The following is a 27758-nucleotide window of genomic DNA, read 5'->3' as shown; positions in this document are numbered from 1 at the left end:
CTTGCCTTTCCAAATACATGTACATTCTATCCCTCAGGATTCCCTCCAACAAATTGCCCACCACTGAGGTCAGGCTCACCGGTCTATAGTTCCCTGGCTTGTCCTTACCACCCTTCTTAAACAGTGGCACCACGTTTGCCAACCTCCAGTCTTCCGGCACCTCACCTGTGACTATCGATGATACAAATCTCAGCAAGAGGCCCAGCAATCATTTCTCGAGCTTCCCACAGAGTTCGAGGGTACACCTGATCAGGTCCTGGGGATTTATCCACCTTTACCTGTTTCAAGACATCCAGCACTTTCTCCTCTGTAATCTGGATATTTTGCAAGACTTTACCATCTATTTTCCTACAGTCTATATCTTCCATTTCCTTTTCCATACTTGACCGTGAATTATTTTATTCCAAGTAGCTGAGTGCCAAGTAACGTGTGCATTTGAGCAATGCTGAAATAATACTCCATTAAATTTTCAGCCTTCCATTGACCTCTAATGTGGCTGTCATGAAATTAGATAGAACCAGCCCACCAACATATAACTAACTAGCAAAAGGAACTGCATTGAAAAATGCATGCTTAAGGCACATTGGTCTTTGGATCTTTAAATTTGTGTTAAAATGCTCAGTCTCGTGTAAATTGTAGATGCAGGGGTTGGTAGTGCTACATAACAGGAATGAGGAGGAGATAAAGGTATTATATTGAGAAAGAAAGAATTATCCAGGAGCTAGTGACATTTTTGGAACAGCTCCACTTCTCAGGAACAAATGCGTGGAAATGTAGAAAATTTAGAGTCAGGTCAGCAATTTTTTTCCCTCAGGGTTGTTTTGTTGTTGGCTGTCCCTCAGTCCTTTTGAGGATTGTTGGTCAGGTCACAAGTAAATATGATATCCTTAAGGAGGCCTGAAATAGTCGCTGGACCCTAACTGGATATTTGAACGTGCAAACATGTGTTTCAAGTACAGGGCCATGTGCCCACAAACTTCAGCTAACAGCTGTCGGGAAGGTGATGGGAGAACATGGACACTGACACCAATATCTACTGCATCAACACACTTCAAAAGCCAGCATTTCACAGAAAAATACGTTTTTAAAAAAATATATACACCTCACCTTCTCTGAGCAGGGAAAATGGCGGATGCAGAAGCCTGCGCAGCCACCTGCTGACCGGCAACGATGGCAGCGGATGCCAGCCCTAAAGGAATTAATGCAAGCAGAGCCAACATTTAGAGTTAGTGGAACATGTAGCAAACACATACTAAATACTGCAGCTGGAACTGACAAGAACTGTAACACTGACAGCATAAAATATTGAGTCTGACTGCGGATTTGCTAGATTAAACTACTACCTTTAGTTACACTGTCTGAATGTTAGGAAGCAGGGCAGCTCTGAGCTTGCGTTCTCTGAGAGATACATTTTCACTTTTCCAGCATAAAAATACCGTGAGCACACAAAATTTCATGCCATGAGTTCGTGGCAAATGAGGCTTCAGATCAGCTGCATGCATTGGGAAAATATACCTTCAGCTGGCATGCTTCAGATTATAGTGTCACTGCTCCAGTGTTTATATTACACCAATACCAAGTTATATTGTTGCTCATTTTTCATGTGTTATCACATCAGTTTCTCCCCTATCCCTTGTCTCCTGAACAGGGTGACTTACTTTATCATTGCCACTGGCTTGTTCCCTTGTACCGTGCCACTATTATTAGCTTAGGCAGTGAAAGTCAGCAACTCATTTAGCTGCAGGAGATGTCCAGGTCACATTCAAGTTTGCTCTTCAGCATGTTTTAATCAAGCATCGGTTGCATTATAGAGGACAGGGTTGAGTTCTCTCTGTATAAACCAGGGGACTTTAAGTCTAATTGTGGCATGCTAACTGTTACATTAGCTACGTACTGCTAACTCAGCACAGATTAGGAATCCAATCTGGGCCCACATCCATGTGGCTCAGCTACGAGGTGCAGAAACATTCTAAATAGCCAGCGACAATTACACCTTTTGAATTATTTTGAAGTCACAGCCAAATTTAATGTGGAGCAAGTTTCTTTTAACTCACAGTTTGGCTCACCTGAAGTTTAAACTATTGAATATCCCACAGTTTAAAAAAAAAATAAAATGTAATTTGGATGTTTGCTAAGAACTCTGTGATGCAATGCCCCACCCCCCCACCTCCTTCATGCCTCAGACTAAAAGGACAACTGAGATCAGAAACTTGGAGCATTTAAGGACCAAAATGCGCATCTGTCTGCAAAGCTATTTGTTGGAAAAATAGATGTTAATGATTTTTTATCATCAATGTAACAGATAAACCAATAGGGGAAACTAAAAAACACATTTATAAAACAATAGTTCAAGCATTACAATGTAATAGTCAGCTTTAACAAAATGAAAAACCCAATGGCTCAGTCAGGTTAGTACCTTGATATGGGTCATATTGGCCTGGTATTAGAGGATAGCCCATTCCAACATGCGTGTGGTGATGGGTGTGTACATGTCGCTGTGCAAAAGGTGAATGACGCTCTCTCTCTCGCTCAGCTTCTCTTTCGCGTTCAGGTGCAGCCTTTTCAGCAGGCTACAGAAGAAAAAAATTGCAACGTTTCACAAAAAAAACAGTTTTGCAGAGTCAGGCTAATTACAATATAAATTACCATCTCCGACTCATCGCACCAAATATTTAACTCGTACATATTAATTAAGTCGCTCAACTTAACATTCTACATGCATGCTAATAAAGCAGGAACAAACTTGAAAGGAACCAGAAAGCCATTTTTTCTCTGTTACCAAAGTCATGAAAAGATAAAGGGAGGCATCGATCTATAAAAATGTGGTTGTGATTTACTGAGTAAAGATTGATGAAGGAAAGAGATCCTGATATTTCAGTCTTTTAACAATGCTAAAACCTGAATCAGAAATTACTCCAGGAAAACCAATCAATCAACCTGGAGCTCAGTTGTATGCCAAATATGGACATTTCTATATTGCTTGAAAATATACCCAATCAACATGTAAAGATTGTGGCTTTGGAAAATATTCCTAAAACAAGTTAAAGACATGAAGATCAACCATATGTTGAGAATTGATTGTGACTATTTGAGACTTTATTTCACGTGTCCTCTATGGATCCCTTTATCTGCATGTTTTTACAAATGTGGTACATCAAGCAGGACATGTTGTCAAAGAAAGTCATAAATTATGAGTTTTATATCTGAGTTTATTGCACCACAGCAGTTTTTATGGTGGTTTTCCCTGTGCAGATTGTCATGCTCGAACAATTTTGGCTGACGTTCGGTCACCCTACTCACCCCAGGAGATTTGCTGCGATACTGGTTGGCATGCTGCTGAAGCAGGTCGAGTGCCTTGGATTCAGCCGCTGGTTTAGTGTTCACGTTGGGACTTGTGCTTGATTTCTCTGTTTCCTCACGGCTGGACATCTTCCCATAGACAGGGTAGTGAAACCCAGGAGAGAGGTATGCCCCTGTTTGATACACACAAATAGGTGAAGTCCTCCTAGAGTTTCAAAGAACGCCCTGTTTGAATGCCACCGACATCAAGATTTTTTGTCACAGATCGGGTTTGCGAGCATTCAAAACAGAGGCAGAAGTCAACCATTTGGCCCCTGAGTCAGCTCCACCATGTTACTGAGATAATTGCTGTTCCAGCAAGGTCTGGCAGCATCAGTGGAGATGGAAACGAGTCCAGTGGATTAGGTCTGCTTCTCTCTCCACAGATGCTGCTTGACCTGCTGAGTTTCTCGAGCTTGTATTTTCAGATTTTCAGCATCTGTGGTATTTTGCCTTTACTTCATGGTTGATTTTTTTGCTTCAATTTCACATTCCTATTGACTCGTCATAACCTTTTTATTCCCTTGTCTGACAAGAATCTATCCACCTTTACCTGAAATAAATACCCAATGACCCATATCTCCATTGCCTTCTGAGGGAGAATTCCAGAGCCACATAGCTCTGAGAATATGTTTTGCCTCATTATATTCCAGAAGAGGAAACCCCTAATTTTACATCAGTGACCCCTTCTGACTCATCCTTTCCACAACCACTGGGTTAAGACCATTCAAGATCTTAAAAACTTCAATCAAGTCACCCCCTCCCAGTCTTCTCAACTCCACTGAAAACAAGCCTAACCTGTCCAACATATCCTCAGAAGACAACCCACTCATTCCAGATATCACTGGAGTCAGCTGACTCATGCATTTGAACACCTAAACCTCTCTGCATCTTGGAATTCTGCAGTCATTCTCCATGTAAGAAATATTCTGATTTCTCATTCTTCCTGCCAAAGTGAACATCTTCACACTTACCCACATTATACTCCATCTGTCAGACTTTTGCCATACAACCACCAATTTAAACTCAGAAGTAAGTCATTTAGTCCACTGAATCAGTCCCCCCCCGGGGCAGTGTGCTCATGATTAATCTGGCAATCCTCAACACCACTTTCCTTCCTTTGCTCCCCCCCCCCCCCCAGACCCATTGATTTTCTCACTGGTTAAAAATCTGTCAATCTCAGCTTTGAACATAATTAATGTCCCAGCCTCTGTGATAAAAGAACTCCACAAATTCACTGCACTCCGAGAGAGGATATTCCATCTCATCTCTGTCTTAAAATGGTGGCTCCCTTACTCGAGAAGTAATGCCCTCTGGCTTCACAAGGGGAAACAATGTTTCCACATCCACCCTGTCAAGTTCTCGGAGAATCTTCTATGTTTTAGTAAGGTTGCCTCTCAGTTTCCTAAACTCCACTGAATACAGACAAGCGCAATCAACTCAATCTCTACTCATTATACAGCCTCTCCATAACCGGCATCAGCCTAGTGAGTCTTTTTTGAACTGCCTCCAATATCAGTATATCTATCCTGAATAAGAGGCTCAAAATGTTCAAAGTATGTGACGCTATGGTCTGCATAGTTTTAGCAAGATTTCCTAATCTTTATACTCCATACTCTAAGAGATAAATGTCAACATTTCACCTGGCTTCCCTACTACCTGATGAACTTGTACAGTGGCTTTTTGTGATTTATACACAAGGAGTTATCGCTTTATGCTGTAGCTGTCTGCATCTTTGTCCATTTAAATAATACCTAGATTTCTCATTAGTTTGCAGGTTAGGTGTAGACATGGGGTTATGGAGATAGAGCAAGATTCTCCTTGGAGGGTCGGTGCAGTCTCAGTGGGCCAAAAGGCCTCTAGCTGCACTTTAGGGATCCTGTGATTCAGCTCCTTTATTCGTCCTGCCAAGTGCATGAACTCACATTTTCCCATATTATATTCCACAGGTGTAGTTTTTGCCCACTCATTAATTGGCCTACATCCCTCTACAGACTTTGTGTCACCCATGCCTTCCCACCTACTTTCCCTGTCACTCAGTCTATCTGTATCTGTGTCCTCATTATTTCTTCTTCACAGCATACTTGTCTTCCTACCTATCTTGGTGTTATCTGAAATTTAGCTACCATGTCTTAGTTCCCCTCATCTAAGTCATTGACTCAAGTTGTAAAAAGTTGAAATCCCATCTCAAAGCCCTGCAGGTCTCCACTCATCACATTTAGAGAAAGACCCACTTACACATATTCAGCTTCCTGCCAGACAGCTGTACTTCTTTCCGTCTTAATATGTTACCCCCTACATCATGAGCTTTTATTTTCTGCAATAATCTTTGACGTGACATCTTATCAAATGTATTCTGAAAATCTAAGCACAATACATCTACAGGTTGCCTCCTATCCACAGTGCACATTACTCATTCAATTAAGTCCAATAAATTGACTAAATATGGTTTCCCTTTGCATGCCTCACTCTCACATTTCTATTCAATTACTTTTTCACTCAATACATGCCGAAATCACTGGCTTAATTTGGGCTGTATAATGCTAGGTTCTGTCAGCCCAGCAACGTCTGAGACAAATGGTCACCGAAAGAGCCTGGACAGCAAACATCAGCTGGTTGTTCAAAGTGCATGCACTGAAGCACAGTGCAAATGGGTGGGTTTCGCTTCGGTGGGTCGGTGTGGACTTGTTGGGCCGAAGGGCCTGTTTCCACACTGTAATCTAATCTAATCTAAAAAAAAATGGTCACCGAAAGAGCCTGGACAGCAAACATCAGTTGGTTGTTCAAAGTGCATGCACTGAAGCACAGTGCAAATCTCCAGACTTTGGGAATCAGAATCCAACAGCATTAGTCATCACTATATTTACCTCTTGGAAGCCCAGGAAAAGTAAGGCTTGTTGTAAAGCCCTTATGTTTACCTGGCTGAGATCTGCCCAGCTCTGGACTGGGAGTCAAAGGCTGTCAAACATAGGAAAAAAGAGGAGTTGTGGTCACAGTCAGATCAGCCATAAACTTACTGAAGAGCAGTGCAGGCTAGAGGGGCTAAATGGCCTATTTCTGGTCCCAATTAATGTGTTCACATGTACAGTATGATTGTACTGAATGGGAGCCAACACAGGATCCTCTTGGTTTGTTATTCGTAGTTACACCCGGCAATTACTGAGATTTTCTTTCTATTCTTTATCTCTAATATTTTTTTTTCACTTTCAAATTCTCTTATGACCTCAACTATTATGAACCAAAACTTTCCATAACCTTTTGATTCTTCACACATGTATGCAGACATATAAATGACACACTGACAGACAGAGAGACACATGCACCCGCAAGCACACACTAGAATGACCTACCTGGGTAGCTATGCATTAGCACTGGAGACACTGCTCTGTAGGCTGGATCATACATTTGTGAATAAGGATTATAAGCGTGCAGGTATTGAATGTAAGATTGATGCTGATTCATTGGTGATGAGACAGCAACACGAGCTCCTCGAGACTCCTTTGCAATGACAGGAGTCTTACGATCATCAGTTTTATTTTTATGTTCCTCCAGTGAGAGAGACTGCGATTCAGCCCGTTTGGCATCTTTTGGCTCCTCTTTTATGTTAGTTACTCCCATAGGAATATTAGATACATTTCCCTCTTTGCTGGATGCCTTAATTGGACTGTCTTCTTTCTGCTTTTTCTCTCGCTCAAAATCGTCCATTTTTTGCTGTTCCATGTACTTTGGCTGGTAAACATAATGGGGCCATGGTCGGCTATCTGGCTCCTGTGTATAATCAGAGAACATGTCACCGAGATTTCACATTCCATCACCTCATTAAATCCGTGCAATAAAACTCTGCAGTTACCTTACACTCTCGCGCACACACTCATACACATTTCTATATTAAACTGAATATAGAAATATAACTGTCTTGCTAATATGCCATGTTCACATTTATTGCTAAATATATAGCAATCAAGCTTCATCCATTGTGCATAAAGGATTCTGCTCACCTCATAGGAATTACCTGGAATGGACTTAAAACTGATTTCTTAAAGCTTTCCATGAAGTATGGAACCGAAGAAATATTTTTCCAATTATGTTTCTTTCTTCTATGCAGATTAGAATCAAGGAGAATCCAATTACAGTCATGATAACTAGCTCATCTGCTCAATCAATACTTAAAGGTCCTTTGGGCACAATTTTATATGAACAACCTATAAACTTTCTGCAGATATCTTGAAACACATTACATAAAAGTGCAACTGAAAGATTTGGACATGTCCTTTTACACCTAAAAGGTGATTCAATCACTATCAGTAATCAATTTAAGCTAGGTTGATTTTCACTAGAAACTGAATCGTAGTGTGTAACTGGAATGCTGTAAACATAGAACAAATTTATTTGACACTAATAATTCAAATAAGTTAACTATCAAAGATTTCATAGAGTAGAATTCCTACAGTGTGGAAGCAGGCCATACAGCCCATCAAGAATGAAGAGCATTCCACCCAGATCCACTCCATCCCTGTAATTCTGCATTTCCTATGACTAATCCACCTCACCTATATATCCCTGTACACTATGGACAATTTAGCATGGACAATCCACCACACAAACATAGGGAAAATGTGCAAACTCCATACAGACAGTCACCCAAGGGTGGAATTGAACCTTGTTCCCTGGTGCTATGACGTAGTAGTACTAACCACTGAGCCATTGTGCCATTCTCAAATCAGCATTCTGATTCTAGGATACAGTGGAGGAAAACAGGCTGCATATCTTACGGCTAACCTCAATCCAAATACCCATTTATCCGTATCACTAAATATAACAGAAACCTATCAGTTAGTAATTAGCATTTTCAGAAGAAAATCTGTGTAGAAACGTTAGCTACCTTTAATGCAAAGGAATTTCCTTGCCAAGAAGTAGAGAATGTCTAGAATTCTCTACCATAGACAGTGTTGAAGCTAGATCACTGAAAATATTTGAAAAGAAAGTAGGTAGATTTTTGAAATATTGAGGAGTTGAAGCCCGGGGAATACCAGCCATGATTTTATAGAATGTGGGATAGGCTTCAGGGGTTGAATGGCCTCCTCCTGCTCCTATAGCTTGCGGTCATATGTTCACTCCTGAAAGATATGGCTAACTTTTACATGATTCTGGATTAGTGGTGCTGGAAGAGCACAGCAGTTCAGGCAGCATCCAAGGAGCTTCGAAATCGAAGCTGCCTAAACTGCTGTGCTCTTCCAGCACCACTAATCCAGAATCTGGTTTCCAGCATCTGCAGTCATTGTTTTTACCTCGTTAACTTTTACATGATACCCACCAATCCTAGACCTTCCTAACCAATGGAAATACTTTCAATCTATCCCATCCTTTTCCCTCCTTAATACCTTGGACACTTGGTGAAATCATGAATTAACCTTCTCATAGTGCTCACTTACAGGCCTCACCTCACTACAACTGGTAGTCACCTAGTAGCAGGAGGGGTCTCATCATAGGAGATGCCTGTGCAAGATTCAGGAGCAGGTTGATCCTTCAAAGACACTCAAAGGCCTGAACAAAGGACCTAGTATTGGGAAGAGAGACATTGCTGAGAACCAGCCCTCCACCTTTGCAGCAAAACCCTATCCCCCACAGTCGCCATGCTGTGATGCCCTTCCTGTCGTCACTCCCCTGTAGTTTTGGTTCCTCACTGACTGTGGGTGAGTGCATTACTGCCAGTTCCCCACAGTGTGCTGCTGGTCACTGAAGATTATCTCAGTGGGCAGGACTTCTGATTCTTGATCTTTGATCGCCATGAAAGGCCTCTGTTAAGTGCCTGACTGGGTCTTTCTACAAACTACATTAAATCCTCCCCTGAGGAGAGACACAAGACTGGTCACAGCGTTTCAGGTTTGGTCTAAGGCAACACTGCAAAGCTGTGGATAACCAACACCCCATTTTTTTTTGGTCTCTCTCTAGATATATCGATCATCATTCATTAACCTGTATGATTACATTCTGTAAATGTTCTGACATTTTAATTAACTATGTACATGGACCCCAAAGTTTCTTTGAACCTCAACTGTTTTTAGCTTTTCATTCTCTGTTCAATCCTTTCCAGTGGGTGTGGAAAATCCTACATTTACTTATTTTGAAATCCATTTGCCACATCTCTGCCCATTTCAATTTATTGATATTTCTGTCCACTTCTAGCAACCATGGTTACAAAGTCACTTATCTCTCTGTCATTGTGAAGTTTGAATCTCTCATTCAGTACTTGGGTAATTTCAGTTACAAGAGACTAACTTACAAGCTCTCTGCATAGCTGAAACTGGTTTCCTTACTTAGATGGCAGAATTCTTTTCCAAAAAAAACATCAAACACTAACAGCCTTCAATGCTGACAATTTACTCCACAGCAGGGAAGCATCAGAGACTAGCATCAAACTCATTTCAGCCACTAGTCAAAAAGATGTTTTTCAGCAGAGACTGCAGCACAGAAATCAGGACAAGAGGTTTTCCCTACACTGACAAGTGTGATCCCAGTGGTAATAATTCCATTATGATCAAAAATGAACTCAGTGAACGGGATTTGAAATTGTAATCTTATTTCCTTCCCTTCATCCCATCTTCTCTTTGGGACCAAAGCTTTCAGATGGCTTCATCCTAAACTGCAGAATTCCCTCCTTAAATGTCTCCATCTCTTCACATAACTGTCCACATTTATAAACTGTTGTTACAAACCTTTCACCCAGGCATTGTGGCGTGGCATCAATTCCTTCATCTATTTTCACTTATTGTACTGTAATGTGTTGTGTAGCAATTCTACATTGAAGGGATTTTACAAACACTGTAAAATGTACGGCAAACGTTTTTTTATTAACCAGCACCTGATGGGATGTGCCATTTGGTCAAGTGGTCGACATAATCAATGTAAAAACACACATTAAAAAATAGAAATGTAATGCAGGGGATATACACATCAGTTAATTTCAGGATATGTCATTTAAGTAAAACTTTCCAGCACAGAGCTTTTCATTCTCACCCCGAACTGACTACTCAGGCATCGTGATAATACAGTAAACTTTGTGGTACTTAAGTATATAATTTTGGCTGGTTTATTGAGAGTGCCTGTTCATAAAGTGCCGATTAAAACAAAGCTTGCTTTAATTTTATTCACCCTGACCTCAACTTCAAGCAACAAAAACTTAAGTTTACCTGTTTAAAGCGGATGGTGGGGTCCACTCCTGTCTGCTTCATAGAATCCATCACAGATTTCATTTCCACCGCCTCCTTGATGAGCTGGTGATTCTCCATTTGCTTGGCTTTAAACCCGTCCATTGTCAGTTGTTGTTGCTGCTGCAGAGGCTGAACGTGTGATTTCCCTAGCTCATCTGCTTTGTTAGCGATACCAGGTTTTGAGGAATCTGACAGCAAGAAGGGATCCTTAGCTTTTGTGCTACTTTTGTTTGGCTCAGGGGTAGAAGGGGCTTTTGAGATTGTGGCGGTTGGAATATTTTTCTGTTTTAATTCATCTTTTCCCAGATCCTTCTGCTGCCCTTCACCTTTTCTTTCATTATCTCTACTCAACTGCTGCAGTTTCTGCTCTGCAAACCGCTGCTCCTCATAAAATTTTTCATATTGTTGCCTGTAAGAAGGGTTTGTCATTATTGATTTCTGGTCAACGTAACATAAGCCATATGCATATTGTCCATAATACAGTGACTGAGCAAGTGCTGGATGTCTTTGTGTAATAACAGATTGGTGCTGAGCCTGGACATTTACTGCACTTGTGTCACTTTTTTTAACATCCAAAACCTCCACCTTCTCCTTTTTCTCAGCATCTTCATCTGCCTCTTTTTTCACTTTGATGCTCTGGGCTGAAGAAAGATTTCCAGTCGTGGCATTACTGACCTGACTAGGGTGCATGTAATTAGGAGAATAGTAAGGCTCGTAACCATGGTAAAAAGGTGAATGAGTCTCTTTACTTTGTGCTGGCTGAGAAGAGGCTGAGGAATGAGTTTTTACAATAGTCTCCTTGGAGGAAATTGTATCTGCAGGAGAATTAGTCTTTGACCTTGCGCCCTCTGACCTGCTGTCAGAGCCACCATCATCAGCAGCATCAGAAATATCAGAGTAAGCCGGGCTGTTTGTTTTGGTAGCGGTCCCATCACCACCATTTTGTGTTAAAACATGCAATGGTGTCATGGGAGATTGTCCATTAACCAGACTGCTGCATTCCAGCCTACAGGCACTCCCAATAGAAGGGCTGGGTGCATTGTCTGTGAATGTGTAAACCTTATCAGCCTCGGCTTTTATGCTGGCCATTCTGCTCTCCTGAGAGTCACATAAACCATTCACAAGCACTTCATTTTTATTGAGATGCTCTTTTAAAAAATGTGCAGTCAGCTCTTTTGCAGAAGCCTTTAAATCCTCAGGTTTCCCGAGCTTCGAGTCCATCTTGGGGCTGACTGTCTCTTTACCTTCTTTGTCTTTCAGCTTTCGCTTCTCTTTCTTCTTTTTATCCTTGAGGGAGGACAGAGCTGGGTTTACCACGCTAGGTTCTCCCATAATTGTAGGCTTTGGTTGAATAGGTTTCAGCGGTGGACTCTTTGGTGTTGCCTGGACAACTGTTGTAGTCAGAGAGGGTAGCCCTGGTATTGTTCCTGCAGTGGTGGTTGTGAATGTTGCTGTGGGAATAGCAATCAGCTGTGGTGGGGGAGGAGCCGGAGCAATTGGCCTTGTTGTTTTAGGCTTTGATAACGTTTTGTCCACTTTGCCATTGTTGCTCTTTTTCCCTTTTTCTTTGTCACCCATATTTTTCTTATCTATGACCCCTTCCACTTCAAGTTTGGGCATTTCTGAAGCAGACCCACCATCAGGAACTGAGCAGCTTTCCAAAGCTGCAGTCATGTTGGAAATCACAGGAAGATTATTCAGGTCGTTATGCAGTCCTTTCCTTTTACTAGCATTCTTCCCAGATTTAGAGTTGACTATTGGGCTCTGGGCAGCGTTAGCCAAGTCTTTGCGGCCCTTTGGTGTCCCTGGGGTGCTAGTGATAGGTGACGGAGGAGCTTTCATTGGATCGTAACTCAATCCACTGGCAGAAAGCAAGCTGCCATTTCCTGGCTCAGCAGGTTCAACACCAATTGCCACGTTACTCAAAGCCTCTTCACAGTCTGACATTTTGTCTTCAATGTCCGGCTCAAATTCCAATTTATTCTCAGGATCTAAATGTGCATGAGCCTGGTGGTATCGCAAACCATTGATGTGCTTGTACTTCTTACTACAGTTTGGATGGGGACAGTCAATTAATACGGGAGAAGAGCAACCTTGATCCACAAAAGTAGTCTCGGGCTTCCCCTGTGGGGTGGTTGGAGTGCTTCTCGAATTTGTACGGACCCTCTTCCCGGACTTGGTATCCTCGGAGCTGGAGTTCAGGTCCAACTCCATGGGTGGCTTGTTCTTCCTTTTGGTAATGGGGGAAGGGCTGGTTTTCACATCCTCCATGGTACAGTTGGGGGGTGTCCTACGCCCGCTCGTGTTAAGACTCCCCCGCCGACCTTTCCCATTCGCCCCGCCTCGGTTCTTGCTTTGCATGCCCCTGGACTCTGTAAAACTGGCTTCATTCATCGGAGCGCTAGCCACAGACCGCGCCCTTTTCCCTCGCCCTCGGCTGGCTCGCATTTCAAAGTCACTCGTGGGCGATTCACAAAACCTGTGGAACATAAAGTACACTTCAGGTTAGTATTAGCCAGAATCGTGAATGTTTGTAGCTCAGTCAAAAGTAAATGAGGACCAATAAGAAACAGAAAAGTGACCGTTAACACAACTTCCTTTTCATTCATTCACAGGGTGAGGGTGTTGCTGACCTGAGCAGCTGTTCCTAATATCCTCTGAGAAGATGGTGGTGAACTGCCTTCTTGAGCCGCTGCAGTCCATGTGGTGTCGGCATACTCACAGTGCTGTTAGCAAGCGGGTTTCAGGAATTTGATCTGCTAACTATGAAGGAACTGTGATACAGTTCCATATAAGGATAGTGTGTGGTTTGGAGGAGAAATTGCAAGTGATGGTGTTCACATGTATATGTTGCCTATGTCTTACTAGGTGTTAGAGGTCATGGGTTTAGAAGTGCTGCCTAAGGAGCCTTGTTGCAGTGCAAGTTGTAGATGGTAGACACTGCTGCTGCTGTGCATTGCTGGTAGTGGGAGCAAATGTTAAAGGTGTTAAACAGGGTGCCAGTCCAGAGGGCTGCTTTGTCCTGCTTTGAGTGTTGTTGCAACTGCATTCATCCAGGTAAGATGGGGAGTATTCCATCAAAGTGCTGCCTTGTAGATGGTGCACAGACTCTGGGGAATCAGAAGGTGAGTTACTCAACACACAATGTCCAACCTTTGACATACTCGTGTAGTCACACTGGTTTCATGACTGATTCAGGTCAGTCTCTGGTAACTTCCAGGATGTTAAAATTTAGAAGTTCAGAAGAGAAATGCCAGCAAGGTGCCCCATATGTTTTCAGATAATGATTTTATATTAGATTGCAAATGAATGGTCAAAAGAAGATGTTTGCAATAATACGCTTTTTTTAAATATAAAGGGCTCCCTGAAGACTCATCAATTTCTATCAAATCCTGATAGGAAGACTGAATAGTCGTGGGATACAGGCTAGCTCTTTTAATCCGGGAATCACGTACAAAGTCAATTTTGGCTAAAAAGACGAATGATCCCACTTTTGTCTGTTAGGTCATTATATTGAATGAGTCTGGCTAATTTCAACACTGGGACTACCTTACAATAGAAACATTATTGCTTTATAAATGGCAGCCACACATGCTGAATAAATGGAGCTGAACCAGATAAGGAAAAGAAGGAAAGAAACCTTGGATTAATTACAGACAAATAACAATACACATAAAATGTTTAGCATTATGTCTAAGATTAGTAGAGTTATAATTCTGAGGCTGTTATGCAAAACTTTGACTTTATTATGGTCAGACTGTGCCTTGAATATGGCACTCAGGTTTGTCATTAACAGAAGAATCACAAAGCTAATCCCAGAGGATAAAGTATGTAGGCAATTTAGAAAAGCTTGAATTCAACCTTCAGTTGAAAAATACAGGCTATTTACATTTCCAAATTGATGAAAAAGGTAAGCAATGAACACAACTGAAAGTGAAAATCAAAATTGCAGAGCAGGGAAACAAAGGCACAAACGAGGGAAATGCAAATTCAAAATTGAGGTCAGGAAGCACTTCTCAGTCCAAAGTTCTTCCAAGTAGGGCAGTAAGGTCAAAACCCGTGCATCATTCAAAAATCCATTAAATCAGAGTGATAGGGTGGTTTAAGTGTTAATGAATATCAATTGAGTGTTAATTGTATTCAAGTGAGAGACATTAATTGGAAACACTCCTGTGTTTTTAATATATGAAAGGGCCACGATGTGAAATGTGTGTCCCTGTATTCACTTAAAGGGTTTTATTTAAAAGATCAGACACCAATGCCCTATTTTTCACTAGCAGTTTATTCAACCTTTAACAGTTTTCCATGTAAGAACAAGATAGATGGGTTGAATGGTCTCTTTTATCTTTCGAATACATATTCGGTATGAAGTTTTAATCAATCTGTTCAGAAATGTTGTGAGACACTTACTGAAGAGGTGGGACTTGAACCTTGTGGCCCACTACTATGATGCCCTCACATGCTTGGTACCATGCTCTATTGACGACACAAAAGTTACCAGCAACTAGGAGCTAGGGATACGCTTTCTCCATGTAGGATATTACAACCAATTGGGGCAGAAGGCCCAGGTTAATTTCTGAACAGTTTGATTAAAACAACTGCATTAGCACTAGTAAAACTCTTCAAAATTGTGATTTGGAAGAGCCGATGTTGGACTGGGGTGGACAAAGTTAAAAACTGCACAACACCAGGTTACAGTCTAACAGGCATCCAAATAAACCTGTTGGACTATAACCTGGTGTTGTGCGATTTTTAACCTTCTTCAAAGTTGGGACAATTTCAGGTTGTGCCATGTTGAAGTCTAAAATCCTTCTCCAATTTGCATTAGGATTTCAAATACCTTGAAAGCAGGCTTACCTTGGAGGTGCCCAGTCATGTTTAGTGCAGTCCAGAAGTGTCCCAACATATGTTTTATTTCGCCAAGTCACATTTACCACTAGAACACCTGCAGTAGATATGAGAAAAAGAGAAGTATTTTTTTAAAAATCCAACATCTTTACAATGGAAGTCCATTTTACCGTTTCCAGTCATGCACTTAATGCACATTTGTTTCTGTGGCTGTGGTTTTGCTTTCTTCCTCTTTCTGGCTTTGCTGACCTCAAGTCAAGACCGACAGGAAATTGTTTTTTTTAAGTGTGTAATCGAGATACGGCTGACAGAAGGAAATGGTTCTTGCCACGTCCTGCTGTAAAACGGCAACACTCACCTCTTAATTTTTGCTGTTATTACACGTAATTGCTTTTGCTTGGCAAGCTGCCAGCACACACTGAGTCATGCTGCAGAACTAAAAAGCTCTCTGAGTTGACCATAAGCAATCTGTGAACTTTTCCTTTTTGGGTTCTTGGTGAATGAAGAGATGGGTGGGGTGGGGGTGGGGTGTTTGGAGAAAGGGAGTTATGAATTAAAAACCCAGTCAATGTTGCTACATGATGATGATTGTATAATGCAGCACAATTAAAAATGGCAGGAGGAGGATATGGGATTTATGTAAATTTAATCTTTCCCCAACAGAAAGATGTGCATCAATCAATCAGACACCTCCTCAAAGCTTTAATTCACATTTCCTTCCTTCGATGTCTGAATTCTTGCCAGAAAAAAGGTTATTTTTCTTCTCAAACAAAATCCATGCAAGTAACTCAGTTGCCAAATGATTTTAAATTGACTCCTGCACAAATTACAACTCAATGCAAAATTGTTCGTTTCAAATTATGAATTTAAAGTTGAATGCTGTGAACACTGTTATACACAAATTCTGGGAGAGTAAATAAATGGCACCCAACGTAAGACCCATCACTGGAACTATTTTTCTATGAATTAGCTTTCCTTCATTGCCTAAACGATACACAATGTTAGTTTGCTGGTGTTTAAATTTACATAAATCCCATATCCTCCTCCTGCCATTTTTAATTGTGGTGTATAATACGATTGTCATCATGCAGTAACATGGACTCTGGGTTTTTATTTATCTACTCAATTAGAACTACATATCATCATTTGATATGATTTATTTTTCATATCCCCTTCACCACTCTGTGGGTTTCTTGCAAACAAATGAAGCTCTTCAAAAATGAAGAGGAGAAAAGTCAAGGACCAAATGATTTCTCGTCAGTTTTTCCTTACCTGTACATGTACAGGATAAATTTTTCAAAATAATCTCAGCACTGACAACACATTTCTCCTTATACAGTATGGAATGTAAACTAATTTATATTTCACTCCTACCATAAGGTTTGACCTTTTTTCACATTCAATTACAAACAAATATTTTAAATTTTATTTTAAAAGTATGCATTTTGTCAGAAGACATCAAAACTACCTTTATAGCCTTCAGTTATCGAGAGTTTAATCTGTACTGAATAAAACCACAAAACATCTATCTTACACTGCAGTCACGTGGAACAAAACAGATTTCCCAGCTGGGTTTCCAAGGGCCTGTAAGCAGAACAATCCTACAATTTAATTCCCCAAATGACTGACAAAATGCTACTGTGGAGAAAAACCTAAACATACCAGTATTCTTATCTCTACGTGACACTGGTGCATATTACTAGGTGAGAAAACAGGTCCACTATATACTGTATTACAGTAAAACAGTATTGTGACTGCAATCAACTTTTCTACTACTGTCCATCCCCCATAAAGAAAAGCCCCCCATCTGGAAATTCTATGAAATAGGGCATTCTCAGACTACTTGGCCTTTTTTCCTCCTTTTACAATACTAGCTATGGTATCACAGAACTCTCAGCTGCGTTAAATTCTTGAACATGTCAACAATATTTACAACACTAATGCATTTGTATCGCCAGAGGGTTTTTTTTGTCTCTCTCTCTCCCTGGACCCATCCCAGAGATTGCTAGTTCCAGTCACTACTGACTGCAGCAGCGCAGCTGTGGCAACAGAGAGGAGAAAAACTCAGAATACAAACATATAATTAAAATACCCACCACTCCCCCACCCCGCTAAAAAAAAGCTTTAGAATTTTGAAGAGAAAGGGACAAGCAAGTCCTTTCAGAGCTGCGGCAATAAAACCGTGGAAGACGAAAGACCAGTGAAGACACTTAACATTTGTCTGCAGTGAAAGTCTTTGTTTAAGCATTTCCCTTCAGGGTTTTGTGTTGCCAAACCAAAGGAGCCACTTCATTGGCTTGCTCCTGTTGCGAGCGCTGCAAGCTGATTGGTTCCTCCTCAGCTTTGCAGCACAGAACACAAAGAGAGAAGCTTTAGCAAAGAGATGGGTACCTTGGAGAAAACACTGCAGCACCATAAGCTGAACAATACTGTTTCTAGGCTTTCAAAAAAAAACCCAAATGAGAACCTGCAAAGAAATTTACTTTTCCTTCATCCCTGACTTAAAGGCTGCCCTGTCGCTTTTGGAATCACATCAAACATGAATATAATGGCTAATAGTTCAATCGACCAAAGAAGGCATAAAAAAAGAATCGGTTTGATCAATTGGAGCCTGCTGCCAAAACTCATGCATCAAATTAACCTTTCCTCACATGGATACGGCTAACGATAAATCAACACTCCACAAACCAGCACCTTATCCAAATCGGAGATTTTCCACAGAAACCAGCAAGCCTGCAGCTTATTGTTGGAGGAGCTGTGCCAGGTCCGGAATTCCAAATATCCTCACGTAAACAGCCTCTGACCTTCTCTTTTTAACTGCTAGGTTACTGAAGCATGCTGCATGCCGCCATGGCTTTTTAACCACAGGACTCATAAAAATTACACTGTTAAATTACAGCCATGAACACCATACACTGAGGCCCTGTCAGAGCTCCACTGAACACTTTCAATCTGTTTGCTATGACAAATTTAGCAGCGGAGTGCAGTAAAGAATCCTTTCGTAGCTCACAGACCAAACAACTGTAAATGCCTCTCAGTATTTAGATAATGTCAAGACAAATAAAGCTTCATGGAAAAGTGCAGGCTGCCAAGCTTGTCCGGCTTTCCAAAAGGCAAATAAGAACCGACTACCAAAAACATGTTTTTCTTTAGTGACAGGCTGCACAAGGTGTGGAGAGTTTACAATGTTTTTCAGATGTGGAAACAAAGCACCAACTTCACTGACATCAAAGTTACTTTTGGCTGACAGTTCTGTGCACTGGATGAACAATGGGCCTGTGTCCCATTGCAAAGGACTAAGTTTTTAAATGTGAACTGGTAGTGGGTGGGCATGATAAATACTCCTAGTTAAATGCTGTGTAAAAGCAAGGGAATTAACAGAGTGTAGGATCTTACTTTTTTTGTGATGGTGGAACAAGGTACAGCAAAAGGTAACTTGGAAGCAGCAATATCTCATACATTTAGCCTGGTGGCCTGTTGGACTACAGAAGAATTTGAACAAATGAGCAACACATTTCCTACTGCTCAAAAGTATGTTACAGTAAACCTGCTTCAGAAGATGCAGACATCTGAATTTGTCCCCAGCACGGACTAGGTTTGTCAAGAGTTTCACAAGTATTAATTTCAGCATTGTGATTGTTGCCACCAACAGGAACAGGAACAGGAACATAGCATCAGTTCCGACCGCAGGCATCAGTTGCACTATTGAACCCCAGCTCCTCCCTGCCCACCTCCCACCTGCTACACTACTCCTTCCTACTCCCTGTTACTTGTGTTTTTCAGGAAATGGACAGCCAGAAGGAAGAGCCACTAAGAAGGAGTTGAGGTTTGGGGGTCAAAGCAGAGTGTGCAATGGAGCAGCAGGAACTGGTGAAGAGAGTGGGTGATGAAGAAAGTAGTGAACGGTTTGGGCTAGAGTACAGATCAGGACAGAGAGGTAAAGGAAGCAGTAGACAGTACTGAGCAGGTAAATTCATGACAAGGAGGAGGAAAAGGGGAATTAATAAAGGGAATTAGCAAATGTAGTCTCATTTGAATATACTTTAGGATTACCTCATAGATGCAAGTGTAATATCTTTCAGAGCATGTAAGAGTGCAGGTAAGATGCAATCACTGCAAGACAAGTGACTGGAAACTTCTTGGAAGTCATTTGTGCTGAGCATATCTTTAGCTGCATTTCCTTGCTGCCAACCTTCACTACAGCCTGGGAACAGCTTGGGGATGGGAACTACTGAAGTCACGAATCTCTACTCTGTTCAATGTACTCTTTACAGAATGTCAAGAAAACTCCATTGTTAGGCTCGGACCCCTGTCCCGAGGACGCAGCTTGGTTTCTGGCCATTCTTGTTAAAGTGACGTTGTAGAATTGCTATGGATTTTAGGAGCCTGCATTTTGTATCAACCAGACTAAAGATGCTGTATTGAAGATTATAGGTCTGCGTAAACTAAAGGTAGTAGCAGGAGCAATCTGATTTGACAAATGTAAAATATCACATTAAAAAAAGCATAAATAAGTGTATTTATATTATTTTATATTTCTACCAATATACTATGTAAGCCCTCTAAGAACATTGCAGATATTGCTCTTATACACTTAGGTACTAAATAATTGTCTGGGCAGAACACATCTAACATGAAGATCAGACGTCTGGAATTAAGCACACCTGCCCAAATGTTCAAATGGAAAATGAATGCCATACAGCTCGTTGCAATTGTGAAAGGCTAGCATTGGTACATGTGGATGCCTCATGTCTTGTATGACTAATGGTTCTTTAAGAACTGCAGGAGTTCCTTATAAAAGTACAACACTCTTAAATATAATTGTGCTGCACAGATCTGAACCTTTAGGTTAGAAAAATGTCAATTATTGCTCAGAGTCAAACTATATTGAGTACAAAGTGGTGATTAGTAACCCCTTGTAATGCTGAGGACAAAGCTTATCTGAACAAATAATGTGTTGCAGTATAGTGGAGGGCAACAGCACAAGGAGAAATAGAACGAAACACTTTATGCTCTGGTACACATCATGCTATAAATTGTAGGGCTGACTCTGTCATTTGTCTTTTGTGAAAGGATGGATGAACACTACTAGATTATTACTGATCGGCTCATGACTACATCTGTTCATGTACTAAAAACAGAAGGGGAATTTTTGAGAATAATCTGACACAGTAGATGTTTTACTTACAAGGGGTACACACATTAATGTTTAGAAAAAAAATTACATTTACTTTCACTGTTTTTCGGGCTTTGAAAACTGTGAAGTGAGTTTCTGGTTTGATAAAAACATACCTAATGACAGACGTTTCTGTCACTTAAAGCTTAAGAATTGGACTGCATATTGACATTTAGGGAAAGAGTGAATTTTAATAGGAAAACTCTTGCAGTTCTAACAGTAGAAGGCATACATCGTACATCAAGGCAGGATTTCACAATAGGAAACAGCTTCCTAAAATCTCAGCAGACTCCTCAAACGAGCACTACTTGCAAGTTCCCAGGTGAATTCCTAAATTTCCTTCCTAAAATTGCCATCTTTGAGTTTTAGAGAGGGAAATTTTATTTAGCCATGCTTTCCAATCGTCATGCACAGCCAATCATCTCACGACTATGCATGGACATACAGTGCAACATCAGCAGCTACCAAATTGTGCAAAAGCATGATTGAATAACATTTACTTTTGCTAAAGATCTGAACTCAGTTATATCTCAGAGAATATCCAATTTCAAGGAAAATCAGCAAGTGACAAAGTTCCAGTCTTAATAAACACTCAAAAATGCAAAGCAACCTCCACCTTCTGGTTAATATATTTCCTATTATCTTTAAATTATGAAACAGGACTCTATTTGCAGCCCTCCAGGACAATGAGGGTCATATCTATTTGACAAAGTCTGCGTCTACCCATCTCAGCCTGTATCATGTGAACAAATGAAAAATTGCCACCAGCCACCAAAGCAACATTTGTTAAATTTCAGCACAGTCCCCTCCCCCACCCTTGTCTGTTATTTTCATGTGAAACTTGTTCTCAGCTGCAGAGAATACTGTATCCACTGAAACAAAACTCCAAAACATAAAACAAGGAAGAATGTTTGCCTCTGGGGACTTTGTGTTCCAATGCAGTGAGATTTTCACCATTGTCATATCTTTGCAGCCTTTGTTGTGCAGCTTGATGTGTAATATTGATCAAAAAAAATCATTGCAATGCTACGAAAACTATACTCAAGCTTATTCATTGCTTAAAGCATAGAGACATCTCTCAGTGGTTCACTAACGTCTGACTTTAAAGAAAGAGATATGCCTTAACACTCTCCCAATTCATATCCATTTGCAGCCATTTATTTTGTGGCAAGAGATTGAAAACTGTAAAGAAGACATGGAAACTTTTGAATGTGGACGTAATTATCAAGTTAAATTATCCCTTTTCTGCTACAAGATCAACATTCCCTAATCACTTGGTTGCCATATCGAAATAAACACACAATCACTGCGCCAACTTACAACTAGAAAGTACGATTTGTTTGTGTCTCAGTATTCTGAATTAAATTCAGATTCTTGCTAAGTATATTACAAGTGTGCTTGAGAGAAACCTATAAAATTGATGAGCAAGATCTATGGTTAATAATCCATATCATATCATTAAAAATTGCATTAATATATATTGAAAGCTTGCTTTTATTCTACAAGTATCACATCTTTTTAAGATATTCTCAAGTGTCTTATGCGCAATGGATGACATTTTCTGTGCAGCAATCACAGTATTTTTATTCACTGGCATAGCCATCCATTTTCACACTGAGAGGCCCCAGAAATACCAAATGAGAGAAATGACCAGTTGCCCTGGTGGACAATTCCTGGTGGACATCAAAAACTGCCAGTTCTGGACTTGTGCGTAACATGCATGTTAATAGGTAGATGGATTTGAACTTCAAATCTGATGTTACAGCTACATTGTGCAAATTTACAAAGGCCTTTATGTAAATCATTATTTAAACAGTCCTGTCACAGATTGTGAGTCTTAATTTAGCAAATGCGTTCAATCGTAATACAGCGTAAAAGAGCAAACAAAAAATAAAACTGCAAATTAAGAATACCATTACATCTGCTTGGATGACAGTAATTTTGGTTTATTTTACATCCTCTTTTGGCAAACTAAACCGGAAAATGTTGTTCAAATTACACATTGTCCAGAATTTGGTACATCCTTGACAAGGACACACACCCAAAACATGGGGTTCTGGAACAAGAATTTAGACAATGCATGTCTTCAGGGAGGTAGTCTTGTAAATTCAAAGAGAAGTTAAACTACAATAGTGCTTCTTAAAAAAAGTCACATTGCAACAGCAAAGCACAATGGTATTTTTGTGTTTCTCAAAACTTGTGCTAAATGCCACTCCGAAATGAAACCTGCTACAAGAGTTTTGGCTTGTCCCCTATACAGTTCAAGGCCTTTCACCATCAGTTGTATTCTTTCATTTCAAGAGCTGACCTTTCAACTTTTTCTTGAAGGTCTTCCACTCTCTGTAAATCACACACACAATTAAATATCAATATCCTATCCATATTAATAAGCCTTATTGTGCTCCATGGATGAGTGGGAAATGGTACCATGGCTGAGGCTGCCCCTCCTCTATTCCCACTGCAATATAAAAGCCACAACCGCCCTTTGGTTACAGCCTTTCCTTACTTCTACAAGGCTGCACATCAATTATCATGAACACTCACATGCAGGGCTTTCATCGCCTCTGTCATGGTTGCTTCCTGCAGCTTCATTAATTATAGGATCACTGCAACTGTTTATTGTAAGAGATTTTGTGCCATTATCCGTCAAACCAATGCTTCCAGGAGCTGAATCTTTTCTCTCCCTCACAACCAAATTCAGTACTGCTGTTACAAATGTCTTCCAAACAGACATATACCTAAATACATATCAAGCCTTAACAGATCGTGTACAATGTGAGGAAGGAGATTTAAGTATTTTAAGTTTTTAAAGTAAAATGTCTACCCCGTGATTGAAGTGTTATTGTTCCAAATAGACAAAAACAAGTCATGTTTTCTAACTCTGCTCCTTAACTATTTCTTAACTTGTCAATCTGACCGTTAAGACTTAAAGACTCTTACATCCTGCATGTCACTATCTGGTGAATGTGACTTTTTGCAGTGATGTTAAGTCATTTATCAGAATACAACAAGCTATCTAAATGCCTTCCCCTTGTGCATCTTCACAGGAAACATACAAAAATCAATAAGTTGGACAAATTGTTTCAACAATCTTAATATTTTGACACTTGTTTTTTTTAAAATAAAACTTCTTTTGAAAGCCTTGTTTACGAAAATAAATTCTGGAACATGACACTGTTTATAGTTCCAGAGCTACAAGGGTTCATAGATTCCAACATGCCTGAAAGCCCATTAATGTCTTTTTTAAAATGCTGTACAATTTGTGCCAGCCCCAGGCTCTTTTTCAATCAGTTCCAAATGAAACAAAAAGCATTCATAATTCCTCTTGGCACCCAGCTGCTGTCTTCCTAAATCAGCACTCTCTTAACCAGCTCTTTATTAACATTGCCAAAGAAATAACTTCTTTTAAAATGCAATGCCTTGCTGACCACAGACCTAAAATCATATTTATCTTTAATACTACAAAACCAAATACAAAAAAAAGCCTTTTATAGAGTCATAATGTACAGCATGGAAACAGACCTTTCAGTCCAACTCATCCATGCAGACCAGATATCCCAACCCAATCTAGTCCTTTTATATTTCAGAAAACTTTCTTACGTGCTATTAAACTGCAAACCTCACCATGTTGTAACTTTTAAAGAAAGGTCCTGCCTGGTTGTTCAGGTAGATGCAACAGATCCCAGCAGCGGAACTTCCCTCTGACCATCGCCAACGTTTATCCCTCACCCACCAGAAGAATTAGCATTAGATTTTATTGTCATGTGTACTCAAGTACAGGGATACAAAAGTGTAAAAAGTCGCCACTCCCAGCACCATCTTAGGTACAAAGGTACCTAGATACAAAACCATTGGTAGAAAAAAATAAAGTTAAAAGTTAAACAGGATGCAGATTAACTGGTTATTTATCTCCTAAATTTTGTGGGACCTGCTGTACAACTTATCTGCTGCAGTTGCCTAAGTTACAACATTTGCACTTCCAAAGTAGTTCATTGGTTGTGTAATGCTTTGGGATCACATCAAACTGTGAGAGGTAGCATAAAAACTCAACCTCTTTCTTCCAATGGCCTTCATCATTCGAGTATTTCTACAAACAACCTCTGCTTTTCCCTCTTTTGAACAGTCTAATCTCTCCCATTACTTGTGAAAAATGTTCAGAAAACATAAAAGTGACTTATGATGCTCCTAATTATCAAGATTTTGCCCAGGTGAAGAGAGGGTAATGACAGATAAATCAGTAGATTTGAATGGGCTCATATTGCAAGGTTATGGACATTACTGAAATGGTAAGGAAAGGAGATTATCAAGTACATTTTGTTCACTAATCTCCCCTAAATCCACAGTTTTAAGTCATAATTACACTCTTAGATGAAAGTCGCCAAACAGCTGTATTTACCATTTCAACAAGAGTTTAAAGTGAAAACAGCTACTGTGCATGCTTTATTTTGCTTTCAACAATGGTCTGGATTGCACATCAATGCCAAGAAAAATTCGTTCAAATGCTGTGTCTTTTCCTGTATGCATTTGTTTAAATAAAAGTCAATATTAGGTATGCAATGGACAGTGCTTTACCATGCCACAGTCCCTTATGCCTTGCATTCCAAAGTTCTTCATCCTCAGCATAAAATTGAACTACAAGTGCTTCAATCATGTGCTTAGAGACCAGAGCTTTTCTGTAAACAAGACTAATGGAGTGCAACTAATAGACTTCTCCCGGAGCGTGGTTAGTTAACAGAGTCTTTGTCAGCACTCACTGATGCAAAGTCGCCTTTTGCTTGGATAGTAGAAAAAGCACTATTCCTAGAAAAGCCTTCAGTTTGTTGGTTACAGATTGACTTGCCTGAATATATGTCAGCATTATACAATCAACACCTATCTTCTTCATAGAACACATGTACAATTCAAAAACTCAGCTCTAGTTACCACAGTCTCCCCCAAGTTCATAGGCAGTACAATTTAATACTATAGTGTTAATTGACCATTTATCTCATACAATGCAATTGGGCAGATTTTGTTTTGCAGAACAACCAGTCACTTTAACCCGATCCTAGCAGTAACAATGCTCAAATGAGGTTTGGAAATGGTGGGATGAGCAAGCTTGATCAGTATCATGTTTCTCAGGGTAGATATTTTCTAATCAACTTGTTCACAGATATTATTCTACACTTTCCTGGCTGGGTAGTAAGGACACTACCATTACACCACAATAACCTGCTATTTCTTACTATATTTGGCTGCTCCAAGATCTTTTATATTACTTACTGTGTGCCAAATGCTATAGCATACTTCCTGCCCAGCTGGATAAGTCTTATCATACATTGCTTGGAAGGTCCCCACTGCAGCAATATCTTGAGCTAAGCTTTACATGTTAATTGATATCCAACCCTCAGCTAATTGTTCAGAAAATGCTGAATTCTGGCTAAATCTTCCAGAAGATTCAGATCTCTAAGTCATATTTTTCTTGGTTTTCAATTTGAATTTACCATCAGCATAGATATTGGAAGGTCTCTAGTCTTGCATATTGTGGGCCAAGGATCCTGTGCTATTTTTGATGTATTCATGAAACAAGCTGGATTTCTATAAAATGTGTAATTAAATATCTATATTCCCTTACACTGCGTAGTCTCTGCATTTGTCACAGTATCTTAGAGATGCATAATACAGAAACAGACCCTTTGGTCCAACTCTTCCATGCCGGACAGATATCCTAAATTCATCTAATCACATTTGCCAGCACTTGGCCCATAACCATCTAAATCCTTCCTGTTCATATACCCATCCAGATGCCTTTTAAATGTTGTAATTGTACCAGCCTCCACCACTTCCTCTGCCAGCTCATTCCACACACGCACCATCCTCTGCGTGAAAAAGTTGCCCCTTAGGTCCCTTTTAAATCTTTCCCCTTTCACCTCAAACCTCTGCCCTCTAGTTTCAGTGAGACTTATTTAGTCTTCTTACCTGCAGTCTAGATTAGTTCCAAAGTCCAGCAATGCTAATTTCTACGGCAAGTAACATTTTCTGCCTGTTCAAGAGTACTGCTATTATAATGAAAGTAGTTGGACCTTGTGGATCCTCACTGTCGACATACACTATGACCAACAAAATACAAAGACTAACCTGGGCAGACAGTTATGGGTTTCATAACAGTTTCATAACTGTTTTGACTCTTTATCTGCCAAATCCACATCAAAAAATTAAAATATTTGTAGCAGGTCTCTTTTGGAGTAGTTATAATGTACCTATCTCTGAGCCAGGAGGCTTGGGTTCATTTTCTACCTCAGGACTAGAGGGCTTGAGTTATAAGGACAGGCTGGATAGACTGGTTCATTGCAGCATAGGAGGATGATAGGTGACGTGATAGACATTTATAAAATCATGAGGGGCATAGATAAGGTGAATAGCAAAGTTCTGTTCCTTTGGGTACGTAGAATATAGAACAATACAGCGCAGAACAGGCCCTTTGGCCCTCGATGTTGCGCCAACCTGTGAACGAATCTAAGCCCTTCCTCCTACCAGCATCCATGTGTTTATCCAAGGATTGTTTAAATCTCCCTAATGTGGCTGAGTTAACTACGTTGGCAGGCAGGGCATTCCACACCCTTACCACTCTCTGTAGGGGACATATTTTTAAGGTGAGAGGAGAAAGATTTAAAAGGGACCTGAGGGGCAACCTTTTCACACTGGGGTGGTTTGTATGTGGAATATATTACCAGAGGAAGTGATATATGCAGGTACAGTTACAATATCTAAACGACATTTAGACAGGTACATGAATAGGAAAGGTTTAGAAGGATCTGGTCCAAATGCAGGCAAGTGAGACTAGTTAATTTTGGGAAACTTGGTCAACATGATGGAGTTAGACCGAAGGGTCTATTTCCGTGCTGTATGACTCTATAAGTCTAAAACTTCCAAACTCTAAAATTCTACTTCTGTTATAGATCCAATAAAAATCATATGGGCAGTTCATTAAAATCCTAAAAGCGAATTATGACCATATTGCCAGTGGTCATTAGAAGGTTATTAAACAAATAAGCCATAAACACTGGGCAAGAATTTTCATTTTGGATGCAACTTGCAATCTCGGTGCAAATAACACCAGAGTTGCATTGGTTTCCAAAAGTGATTCCTTGTGCTTAATTTAATATTTAAGCTTATCTGCATTTCACCGAGTATAATGACTTTCA

General features: G+C 40.2%; 1 protein-coding gene across 6 annotated transcripts in view; it reads right to left on the bottom strand.

Annotated features, from left to right (window-relative positions):
- LOC122560775 (zinc finger protein 608-like) overlaps positions 1-27758 on the bottom strand; it is a 90566-nt gene that overhangs the window by 2322 nt on the left and 60486 nt on the right. For 5 of the 6 annotated variants that reach the window (XM_043711865.1, XM_043711892.1, XM_043711857.1 and 2 more), the window contains exons 4-9: positions 15408-15495; positions 10530-13029; positions 6690-7107; positions 3301-3473; positions 2417-2570; positions 1108-1189 (exon numbers count right to left, since the gene is read on the bottom strand). In XM_043711865.1, the coding sequence (XP_043567800.1) occupies positions 1108-1189; positions 2417-2570; positions 3301-3473; positions 6690-7107; positions 10530-13029; positions 15408-15495 (3415 nt within the window). Of the gene's footprint in view, positions 1-1103; positions 1190-2416; positions 2571-3300; positions 3474-6689; positions 7108-10529; positions 13030-15407; positions 15496-27758 lie in introns of those variants that run through there. The other variant, XM_043711900.1, reaches the window with a different exon arrangement.

This window comes from Chiloscyllium plagiosum, chromosome 2, assembly GCF_004010195.1.
Source record: "Chiloscyllium plagiosum isolate BGI_BamShark_2017 chromosome 2, ASM401019v2, whole genome shotgun sequence".
NCBI classification, from domain to species: Eukaryota; Metazoa; Chordata; class Chondrichthyes; order Orectolobiformes; family Hemiscylliidae; genus Chiloscyllium; species Chiloscyllium plagiosum.
This window is presented reverse-complemented; position numbering and strand designations above follow the sequence as displayed.